At 35.3% G+C, this 13,132-nt stretch overlaps 1 protein-coding gene across 1 annotated transcript in view; it reads left to right on the plus strand.

The window, feature by feature from the left end:
- LOC135205048 (neuropeptide CCHamide-1 receptor-like) overlaps positions 1-12,237 on the plus strand; it is a 16,253-nt gene extending 4,016 nt beyond the window's left edge. The window contains exon 2 of the mRNA XM_064235316.1: positions 8,335-12,237. Within this exon, the coding sequence (XP_064091386.1) occupies positions 8,335-9,358 (1,024 nt within the window). The 3' untranslated portion in view covers positions 9,359-12,237. The remainder of the gene's footprint in view (positions 1-8,334) is intronic.
- The last annotated feature ends 895 nt before the right edge of the window (positions 12,238-13,132 follow it).

Raw genomic sequence — 13,132 nt, forward strand, 5'->3', positions numbered from 1 at the left:
ATAATTCAACTAACTTATTTATTTTGTGAAGCGCCATATATATATATATATATATATATATATATATATATATATATATATATATATATATATATATATATATATATATGTATATATATATGTATGTGTATATATATATATATATATATATTATATATATATATATATATATATATATATATATATATATATATATATATATATATATATATATATATATATATATATATATATATATATATATGTATATATACATATATATATATATATGTGTATATATATATAGTATATATATATATATATATATATATATATGTATATGTATATGTATATATATATATATATATATATGTATATGTATATGTTATATATATATATATATATATATATATATATATGTATATATATATATATATATATAATATCACAACTCAAAGTAAAATTCTTTCTTTCTAACCAAAATATTCCCATTCTAATGAGCACTCATCAAAGCACACAAAAGACCACCAAAAGGCATTGCTCCAGAATCTCAGGGTAATCATGCGTTTCAAGAATAAATATTTCTGACATCTGAGTAGAAAAATACCTGATGTCTTTGTAGATTTCCTTCACTTTACAAATTCCCTTTACATTATGTCATGTTGCACTAGTACGTTTAAGACGTCATTGATTTTAAAATTAAGTCATTACTTATCTTCATTCATGAGATAAAAATTGGTAATTGTCAACCTTAGTTAAGTAGTCCTTCGCTTCGCCGATAGATGGCGTCAGAATGCAATTCTCGCTTGGGAGGACGATTCCATTTTGAACTATGGGGGAGGTAGGGTAATACTGTAACGTTTCTATTACCATTTCCCCCAAATCTATGAGCCCCGTCTCGTTTAAGATAAAATAGTAAAATGTTATTGATAGCATCATACTTTTTATCCACAAAAGTAGTCCATTTTCAGGGTAAATGAAAGTAATATTTCTTGTTCAATTCATCTTGCATCCTACCTACGGTGGAAGTGGCCTCGCCCAATCCTGTTTCTTGGTTGTGCCACTAGATGGCGGAAGAACCAATTAGGTGGAAAATTAGGCTGAGCCAGCGTAAGGGGAAGTGGCTAAGAGCATCTTATAAATCCGGCCATGCTAATAACCAGCTTTGTTTAAGGCAAATTAATGCGTTGCTTGCAAACGAGACTAAATGAGGCTGTTATTTTCATTAATGTAGACGACAAATATAGCAAACACTTCCATTTATAGTTATGTCTAACAACAATTAACATTATTAAAAAAAAAAAACTTATATGCCTTCTTTGTATGGGAGGACATTATTAAACTTGAATTTCTTTTGATACGAATTGATGCTTATGATTGATGCAATAATGTGTGTGTGTGTGTGTGTGAAAGAGAGAGAGAGAGAGAGAGAGAGAGAGAGAGAGAGAGAGAGAGAGAGAGAGAGGCTGGGAGTAACTGGATTATACGTGGAGGTTATTGTTAATGCAGCATATGTCCAGCTCTAAACTCTTTTCGCCGTTATCAAAAACATGGCATTTATTAAACGATGCCAGTCTCTCTCTCTCTCTCTCTCTCTCCCTCTCTCTCTCTCTCTCTCTCTCTCTCTCTCTCTCTCTCTCTCTCTCTCTCTCTCTCTCAAAAACAAAGCAATCCCCTTAGGACCAACAATTCCCTTTATATATATTTTTCGATTCCTGCGTTAGAGAGAAAACTCCTTTTTGCAAAATGACAAAGAATTTTGTTTAATGTTTGTATATTTTGCATATTCAAAAGACTAATATTTGAACAATAGTGTAATGTATAGTGTCCTCTCTCTCTCTCTCTCTCTCTCTCTCTCTCTCTCTCTCTCTCTCTCTCTCTCATGGGAACAAGGTTATCCAGCTAATACTGTATTTTGTTTTGAGGACGACATTACGGGAATATGGCCGCATCAGGGACAAGAGCAATTCAGATTGACGACCGTGTTTAGGGTCGAGTATTATCTGGTAAATATGGCTTTTTATTACTGGGGCCATCTGAGAAATGCACCTCTTTCGCGCGATGGCGAAAATTCGGTCATTTTACCAACGCGCATTCACACGTCCCCCGGGACAACATCAAAACTTTTGTTAACTTTTGGGAGGCAAGGCCCTTGATAGTTATGGCTCTTGTGTGGTAAAGAGTGCAGTAAATACTGCTATTTTCTCTGGTGAAATGTTTTATAACTCCACCTTTTCTGCAGGTCAATATTCACATTGATATTCTTTCTCTGGCGAAATGTTTTATAACTCCACCTTTTCTGCAGGTCGGTATTCACGTTGATATTCTTTCTCTGACGAAATGTTTTATAGCTCCACCTTTTCTGGAGGTCAATATTCACGTTGATATTGTTTCTCTGGCGAAATGTTTTATAACTCCACCTCTTCTGCAAGTCAGTATTCACGTTGACATTCTTTCTCTGACGAAATGTTTTATAGCTTCACCTTTTCTGGAGGTCAATATTCACGTTGATATTGTTTCTCTGGAGAAATGTTTTATAACTCAACCTTCTCTGAAGGTAAATATCCACGTTAATATTGTTTTTCTGGCGAAATGTTTTATGACTCCACCTTTTATGGAGGTCAATATTCACGTTGATATTGTTTCTGTGGCGAGATGTTTTATAGTTCCACCTTTCATGGAGGTTAATATTCACGTTGATATTGTTTCTCTAGCGAAATGTTTTATAACTCCACCTTTTCTGGGCAAAGATGATCTCGTAATTATGTTTCTCTGATGGAATAATTCATAACTCCACCTTTTCTAGAAAGAGATATTCTGATTAACAATGTTTCATAAATCCACATTATCTAGGCAAAGTTTCTCTTGTAAATACGGTTCTCTGACGGAACATTTCATAACACCACCTTTTCTAAGCAAAGATGCTCAGGTAGATAAGCTTCTCTGACGAAATAACTTTAAAACCCACCTTTTCTAGCCAGAGCTCGTCTCGTAAATATTGATTCTCTATATTGTAATAACTAGTCCTATACCTTCAACATATAACCCTGCTGTCAAAGCCGACAGACAGACGACCAAAGAAACGAAGAGACGAACAGAGAGACAGAGAAATAGACAACCTCTACCAAAGACTCATCCCTACAGCAGAGGTAAATATATCTACCTAACGGGGGTAGAGGACGCTTGGTAAATACGGAGCAGTTAGGGAAAGGACGCCCCTACTTAATACGGGTAACTGTTTGCGCCTTAGACGTCTATTTCCTGAAACATATGATGTTTGCCCTTGGGAGAAAGGGGTGATGGATGCCCCTCTCTCTCTCTCTCTCTCTCTCTCTCTCTCTCTCTCTCTCTCTCTCTCTCTCATTTTTTCTTTCTACTGCGTTGGACCAAGCAATACAATAGGTCCATGTTGTTAGTCGACTGTCGTGGGCCTTAGCCTTATCTCAAATATTCGTTCGGGATTTGTCTGTATAATAAATATTCAACACCTTCCACCTTCCGTGATTCGTCAGGCTCTCTATATGACAACATCGCCATTGCTGGAATAGAATTTCATATCTTTACTTCACTATGTATTCCTAAAGACTTATATACTAAAGATTGTTTAAGTATTATTTAGACTTATTATTTAGATCAACGTTTAAAGCTACCAAACTAATCCCTGAGGCCTTTAATTAAAGGAAATTCTATCTTGAAAACGCGAAGATTTATGAATATGCTAGTGCGCGTAATTCTCTTCGTGGAATTTAATTCTCTTCCCGTGCAAATTGGCAACGTCGGTCGTGCAGGAAATGCACGGGAAAGTACGTGCAATACAGAATTGATTGTCTTCGTATATATTTCGGGATCTGACACGATAACGGTTGGCTTTTGGTGTTCAGTATCTAGTGAGAGAGAGAGAGAGAGAGAGAGAGAGAGAGAGAGAGAGAGATATGCAATAATATCCTGAATAAATCATAATACTAAAGCAAAGGTCAACATTGGCAACAATACGACGTTTCACTTTTCCTTCCAAATAAAATGCAAGATTTTTATTTTTATTTTTTTATTGTTTTTTTTAACTCCGGGGATATTTCGAAATACCTTCTCACCTTATGACATTTCTCGGCGCGAAATAATATTCATACTTTTTTGGGGGTTTTTCTTATTTTCATACCTTTTCATACATTTTCATACTGTTGTTAGACGGTTACGAATCCTACGAATAAATGGAAATGTCAGATATATCTTTAGGTAAGGAGAGTTTATAAGAATTCGTGGATGAATATACATGTATGTATGTATGTATGCATGGATGTATACACACACACACACACACACACACACACACACACACATATATATATATATATTATATATATATATATATATATTATATATATATATATATATAGAGAGAGAGAGAGAGAGAGAGAGAGAGAGAGAGAGAGAGAGAGAGATTACCTTCCTTTCAGACAAGGTAGCAAGCGAACGTATTACCTTTCTATATTTCAGCAAATATATTTCTCATCATTAAAGCTGTTACTTTTAATTAACCCCCTTCCCACCCGGGCTACGATACACTTCAGTCGATTAAGTAACAGGTACATAAGCAGTGAATTCACTGCTTACTCTGGCAAAGGAGTAACGAGCCTTTTTAGCAGAAGCAGATAAAGTCACTCATAGACTCAATATATCAATTTGTATGGTTACAAACATTGAACTCCCTCCTCTAACAAAATAATAAAACGGAAATATTACGAAAAATTGAGAAAATGGTCCTTTTTTTACCCACTGAGGCTTCCTATGGCATTTCTAAAGCCTCGCTCAAATAAAATACAGGGCTTAATTACTGCTAGAAAAAATCAACAGGGTCAAATTTACTCCCACTATAAATCTGGGGGCTGGCTTCAGGCGACTAGAAATATGGATATGAAAGAAAAATCATTATCTTTTTCCGTTTAAGTATTCCTTTTTGAGTCTGGTAAAAGAGATAGACTGTGTAATGATACGGTCTTTCTTTAAATAAAATTGTAGTTGTATTACATAATAAAGCTATGAAATCTATTTGTTTCTATGTTGTTTTTCGCAAATTAAAAATATTAGTAGTGGAAATCTTTCGCGCTGAATAAACGAACTGCGTCGGTTTTTGTTGCAGGAAAAAGCTTTTTGCATAACTTTAGAAAGATATACTGTTGCAAATGAATGGAAAGAGAAGTTATATATTGCTCGTTAAATACAAATACAGAAAAATACGATACATTCTGTTGTATTGTTTGGGAACATTCTGATATATTATAAAAAATAGTTGTGATAAACTATTAAAAAGGAATATTTCATATATTTTATGTAATATGAATATAGAAATAGACCCAGTTATATTAGATGGGACTTATACACCAATCTACATTAATATAAAAATGACAAAAAAAGCATTCTATCTTTTCGATGTGCTACATGGCACAATAAAATCATTATAAGTTTTCTGTCCTGATGAAATTATAGTCCATTTTTTTTTCAATCTTTGATTTATACATTTTTGTTTTCAGCTTTCATTACCAACTGACTTTTTATTCTTTAAAAACTCAGATATATATATATATATTTATATATATATATATATATATATAATATATATATATATATATATATATCTTCGGTGTCTGTCGCGAGTAAAGGAAAATATGGAATTAATACGAACCATAGCTGGCTGCTAAGCTAGGTCAGCTAACCACATAACTTGGCATATGCATATCCCCCCCTCCCTCTCTCTCGTCTCTCTCTCTCTCTCTCCTCTCTTCTCTTCTCTCTCCTCTTCTCTCTTAGTATCGTGCTTTTGTGGTTAATTGTTGTTGTTTGGTCATGAAGTAGAATTTTCTTGCCTAATATGACGATAAAAATTGAATAAATGAATTATTCCAATACCAATAATAACTGTACCTTCTTCATACTTCATTATTTTAAAAAAAACGATGATTATGGTATTAATTAGCTAATAAGTAAAATCGTAATTATATCCAATTAAACTGAATTTGATTGAATTAAAACAGCACCCAAATATATCACTGAAACTATCAAGAAAAGTTTCCGTGTAACAATTGACTCACTCGACAGAAGCAGAAGTTTACACCGAGAAAATCATTCCTATGGTCCTCGATCCAGGAAAAGAAACGATACACAAAAAAGAATATAAAATGGAAAATCGACGTCTCATCCACAACTGGAACGAACGAAGATCCAAGTGACAATCGTGAGCCAAAACCTGTGACAAAATAGAAAGACCATAAAATTGACCCTACAAAAAAAAAAATAAGTAAACAAATAAAAATAGAAAAATAAACAAGTAAAAAAATGCCACCGAAAACAGATCCATCTCTCCGTCGTCTTGGTATAATGCTGTATGAGCCGCGTCCCACGAATCTCTCAGACAGGCCGTGGTGGCCTGTGTTTTGTTACGTTACCTGCAGCACGATCATGGCTAACTTTAACCTTAAATATAATCAAAACTATTGAGGCTAGAGGGCTGCAATTTGGTATGTTGGATGATTGTAGGATGGATGAGCAACACACCAATATGCAGCCCTCTAGCCACGGTAGTTTTTAATTTTCTGAAAAGGAAGTTATTGTGCAGGCTTTGTCTGTCTATCAGCACATTTTCTGTCCGGCCTCGGATCTTAAAAACCACTGAGGCTAGAGGGCTGCAAATTGGTATGTTGCTCATCCGCCCTCCGATCATCAAACATACCAAATTGCAGCCCTCTAGCCTTAGTAGATTTTTAAAAAAATTTTATTTAAGGTTAAATGTAGACATAATCGTCAAGGTGGCCTTGATTAATAACTACAGAAAACTTGAGGGCGGACGGACGTACAATAAACCCACCTCAATAGTTTCTTTTATAAAAAAAAAAAAAAAAAAAAAAAAAAACTATAAAAAAAAATGTTGCTCAACCTGGAACTTCATCTGCCATGCATGGAACCTCGACTTCCAGGGAGGGAAATGAAAAACGTTTTTAACATTTTTTCCTTTTTTTCTTTTACCCTTCCAGAAGTTTGATGTGGAATAAATATTTCTCTTTGGCAAATCCTCTCCCCACCACCCCCCCTGAGACCTGCTTGCTCGCTTTTGCTTGGGATTCTCGGAAATTGAAGATTTATTGTTATGCATAAGCACTGGGAAGGAGCGACGAAAGAAGTCAAAATAATATTCGGAAGAATTTATATTATTATAGCTGGAAAAACAAATCCATGTTTATGTATGAGTACAAACGTGTTTAAAATAAATACGTTTGGACCCCACGCTTAACTGTATTATTATTATTATTATGTTATTATTATTATTATTATTATTATTATTATATTATTATTATTATTATTGTTGTTGTTGTTGTTGTTGTATGTTGGAAGTAAACTCTTTTAAACATGTTTTATTAAAAGTGATTGCTGCCTCAGCTGCATTAATTTTATAAAGGTTCTTCTTTATTTTTCTAATAATTAGAAAAATAGAGAAGAACCTTTATAAAATTAATGCAGCTGAGGCAGCAATCACTTTTAATAAAACATATTATTATTATTATTATTATTATTATTATTATTATTATTATTATTATTATTATTATTATTATTATTATTATTACTTATGACAGTCATCCTATTTGACTGGGTGTATTTTATAATGCGAGGTTACAGGTCGCATCCTGCCTCCTTAGGAGTCCATCGCTTTTCTCACCATGTGCGCTGTTTCTAGTAGCACACTCTCCTGCACGAGTCCTGGAGCGACTTCTGCCTCTAGTTTTCCCAGATTCCTTTTCAAGGATCTTGGGATCGTGCCTAGGGCTCCTATGATTATGGGTACAATTTCCACTGGCATAACATGTAGCCTTCATATATTATTATTATTATTATTATTATTATTATTATTATTATTATTATTATTATTATTAGAAGGAAGTAAAGTAGCTCCTCTCATAAGGAAGTCTTGTTAGATAGGACGACTACATCTTTTTAGTTAATTGTATATTGAGTCTCCTCAATTATTCTTTTCACAAATGATGCAGTGATACTATTTAACAGGACCTAATATTATTATTATTATTATTATTATTATTATTATTATTATTATTATTATTATTATTATTATTATTATTATTATTATTATTATTATTATTATTATTATTATTATTATTATTACAAAAACTAAGACAATAATACAAGTTGTCATCATCTCAAGTAAAGAAAATATATATAAATGAATATAACCGTTATGCTATCTTAAACGATGATAAAAACATTAGTGACACTGTTTTCAATAATGTTTAAGAATGAAGCCTCTCTGTGAATTAATGTTTAATACCCTTCTCTCCCCCTCCCCCCCAACAGGAGCGCCCCAAACATCCACCTGGTGTCCTTAGCAGCCGGTGACCTCCTAATGGTACTACTGACTGTTCCCTTCACGTCCATGGTTTACACAGTACCCTCGTACCCATTCGGCGAGTCAGTGTGCCGGGCATCCGAATTCGCCAAGGATCTCAGCCTGGGCATCACCGTCTTCACCCTGACTGCCCTGAGCGCGGACCGATACCTGGCCATTGTGAGACCCGTCTCCACCCACGTGTCAGAGCACGCCCGGAAGATCGCCATAGGCTTAGCCATTGGCATATGGGTGCTGTCAGCCATCTTGGCAGCCCCCGCAGCCGTCTTCTCCCAAGTCCCTGTCTTGTTCACCCCCAGGGGAGACGAATTCTACATCTGCACCCCATTTCCAAAGCACCTAGGGGAGCTGTACCCGAAAATCCACACTCTTGTCAGGGTCACACTATACTACCTGCTTCCGCTGTCCCTCATCGGGTTCTTCTACGTCATGATGGCGCACCATCTCCTTGTGTCCGCCAGACACCTTCCCGGAGAGGGCGCGGGCGCCGCGGGCCAGCAGAGGCAGGTCCAGGCCAGGAGGAAGGTGGCCAAGATGGTACTGGCCTTCGTGATCATCTTCGCCATCTGCTTCTTGCCCATCAACATCTACATCCTGTGGTGGCACTTCTGCCCGAGTTCCCAGGACGACTACAACGTCTACTGGCACTCCTTCAGGATAGTCGGCTTCTGCCTCTCCTTCATCAACTCCTGCATCAATCCCATCGCCCTGTACTGCGTGAGCGGGACCTTTCGGAAGTACTACAACCGCCACGTCTTCTGCTGGTGCGTCAGCAGGAGGAAGCTGCAGCGGGACTTCGACGGGACGGAGTGCACCCAGGCGTCGAGGTGCACCCAGAGGACTGTGGAGATGCCCCTGAGTGTGATTGGTGCTAAAAATGGCGCCCAGCCCGCAGCCCCGCATCGCCTCACTCTCACGAACACGGCCGTCCTCACCTCCAAACCTTATCACAATCCATCGTCTATAGTATGATCGCTTTCGTCTCCTCGGCCTTCTGGGACTTCTACATAGTAGATGTATGTAGATCAGCTTCTTAGTCTCATCCCTGTACAATAACTGTTATGCAACCACTTATACACCTTTCTTTGTCATTTTCTTTCTTTGCTCACTGTAAATAGGCCTCCAGTCCAAACCACAGTCCATTATATAGTGTAAGATCTCATTTGGAACATCCTTTAGTAGTGATTTTATAGATTCAATAGACGCTCATCCAACCATTATCATGATACATTGCCTAATACTTTGTCTTTGACTTTAACATACTTTTTAATCTCTTGGTAACCATTTCCTGTCATCACTACATATCCTTTATTGTAAGATCTTAATCATCTTCAAATCCTATCGTAAATTGTTATAGATTTCGATGAATAGCCAGCCAATCCTACACTGGTGAAATTGCCATTCATTTCTATGTATTAATGTCCAGTATATGTTCAGTGAGTAAAATCACAGTACAATCAGTTCAGACACATGAAGAAAATATTGCACTGACTCACATGATCGCATTTGTGTATCCCAGAAAACGTAGTGCTGTGCATAAAATGTACAGAAATATAATCATATAAACAGACTGCATCAGAGGTTCACAGACATCCGCAAATAAGTGATTTTTCTTCTTGTTTAAGTCTTAGTGAGGGCTTCTTGGCACAGTGATCGCAAGTGTTCCATGTGTGGGGATGTGTATTCTGAACCATCGGTTGTAAATATACGTTTTACAAGAAACTATCGAAGTATGAATAACAGGTAATCTGGAAAACACTCAAAACTGAGGCCATGACTATAGTAGATTCACATCAACCGTGCATTTGATGTCTAGGCCAGTCCCTTACGACGCTCCTGATTGGCTGTTGATAAGCCAATCACAGGGCTGGAAACTCTCAGCCTCCCTCGAGAGTTCACATAGGTAGGATCTATGTTCCACGACTCCTGAAAGACGTACACCTCAGGAGAGGTGGAACATACATCCTGCCTATGTGAACTCTCTCGAGAGACTGAGAGATTCCAGGCCTGTGATTGGCTTATCAACAGCCAATCAGGAGCGTCGTAAGGGACTGGCCTATACATCAAATGCACGGTTGATGTGAATCTACTATGGTCAAAGAACGTTGTCACATTATCAGATCACGATGAAAAGCATTTGTGTAAATAGGAACTGGCCGGATTTAAGTGATCCTAACTGGAAATGCAAAAACTACTTAAATTCGAAAACGAATATGAAGTGTATTTGGTACTAGACCTCTTCAACTCTGCCAGGAATTGAATCATGATAACGACTGTTAGATGCTTCACGCCCCATGAGCTGTAAAACATATCATTTCTTAAGTGTAAATATGTATTCATCTTTGTGAAAGAAACGCTTATATATCTTCATCGTATTCTGCATTCACTGTATCGTGGTTTGTCACTGTCATTATAAAACCCTTCCCACACTTCGATGAAGAAGATTGATTGGTTGCAAATTTATCTGGGCAGCCATAGAGATCAATAGAGCAACTGCCATGTGCCAATCATTCTTAAACACTTCACTGAATGTTCAATATTTCTCATAGACACTGCTGATTGGGTGAATGGTGATGAACTGGTGTAAGAAGGATCCTGATCATTAAAACAAGCCAGTCTGATGTCTATCCAATCAATCTTATACAAGACAGGCAGCCACTTAGCCGACTAAAGTGCCACTGAAATCATTAAAAATGTCATTTAAAACTTTCGAAATGTCATCTCAAACATTTAAAATGTCATTTAAACCATTTGAATGCCATTTAAACCATCTAATGCAATCTAAACCATTTGAAATCCTAGTTTATCACTTAAAACGTCATTTAACCACTTAAATGCCATTTGAACCATTGAAAATGCCATTTAAAACATTGAAAATACCATCTAAACCGTTTAAAATGTCATTCAATCCATCTAAAAGGTCATTGGACCATTTAAAACCTCATTTAAACCATTTAGAATATCATTTAATATTCAAAATGCTATTTGAACCAAACAAACTGTTTTAAATTAGTTTAAAGGTCTTTGTGGGCGGGGTTAAGGGACACGCTGAATCCTTTAGCCCCGCCCACTTTTCATTTGAAGACTTTAGAGAGCAAAAAGGGAGGATGTAAGTGAAATATGTGATTCAATCTGTTGTTGCTCATGTAGTTGTGTGTAATGCTGTTGATGTTTCAGTGTTAAATAGTCATTCTAGATTGCTTGTGCCTCATTAGGTTGGTTAAGTGCTTTTTGCAAAGACTGTTTGGGTGTTCAATGTCACTCTATTTTTTTATGGGGAATCTTTGTATCTATGTATAAATAATCAGTGAGTGTATATATACACATATATATGTATATATATGTATATATACATACAAATATATCAATGTGCATGTGAATATGCATATGTGTCCGTAATAGACAAATATCATGTATATAACTGTGAAAATGCTGTATATGTATATATATACACGTGTTGTTAGGTTTTGAAATATAAAACATTATATTACTTGTCCTCTGTTTTCTGAAAGAGCTATATGAATAAATCTATGAATATATAGAGAGCTATTTAAATAAATGAAAATTTACATATTATATATACCGTAAGTGTGTGTGTGGGTGTGAGTGTCTCCGTGCACAGGCTTCCTTATGTACCTGCTGTGATTGCTGTGATGAAAACACGTCTCAGAAATAAATAGAAGAGATCCACGTTGCAGAAGGAGTGGAATATTCAACCTGAATAACACGAGGATTACGCAGAATATGGAAGAATATTTCCCAGGAGTTTAAAGGTAAAGATAAACCATAAGAAGTATATAAAAAAAAGAAGGTATGACGACCGTTGCAGGAAAACTTGGAATAAATGTCACTGCTTTTAATAGTATATTTATGAGTAATAAATATTTATAGTATATATATATATATATATATATATATATAGATATATATATATATATATATATATATATATATATATATATATATATATATATATGTGTGTGTGTGTGTGTGTGTGTGTGTCAATATATATAGTATATACATATATATATATATATATATATATATATATATATATATATATATATATATGTGTGTGTGTGTGTGTGTGTGTGTGTGTGTGTGTGTGTGTTGTGTGTCATTATTGGTTGCAAGAATTAAAATAAACCATAAACGTTATAATTGAAAAAGTAATTATATATCAAATGTTAATAAACGTTTTGTAGAAGTAACAGGCTTTTCCCTATTATCATAATTATTATTATTATTATTATTATTATTATTACTTATTATTATTATTATTATTATTATATTATTATTATTATTAATTATTAATTATTATTATTATTATTATATAGAGGATATTAAGGATTATTGAGTTTGTGCTTTATTCGTTTTATGCCAACAACAGATAGTCATGATCTCTCTCTCTCTCTCTCTCTCTCTCTCTCTCTCTCTCTCTCTCTCTCTCTCTCTCTCTCTCTCATTATACACGAACCCACATTTATGTAAATGTGTTATAAACTTGTGAATTCCGCAGTTATGTTTGTACACACTCGCACGCACAAACACATACACACATATCACACATGAATATTGTGTTCTCCTGGTCTATACTCAACTGAATGGAAGATAGTGCATGGATATGTATACACATACATACACTCATATATATGTATATGTGTTTAAATACATATGTATATGCATATACATACTCTCCTTCTAGCCAAGTACACTAATTCCTGATACACACTGGTCTTCTGTGTA

This window comes from Macrobrachium nipponense, chromosome 48, assembly GCF_015104395.2.
Source record: "Macrobrachium nipponense isolate FS-2020 chromosome 48, ASM1510439v2, whole genome shotgun sequence".
Classification (NCBI taxonomy): Eukaryota; Metazoa; Arthropoda; class Malacostraca; order Decapoda; family Palaemonidae; genus Macrobrachium; species Macrobrachium nipponense.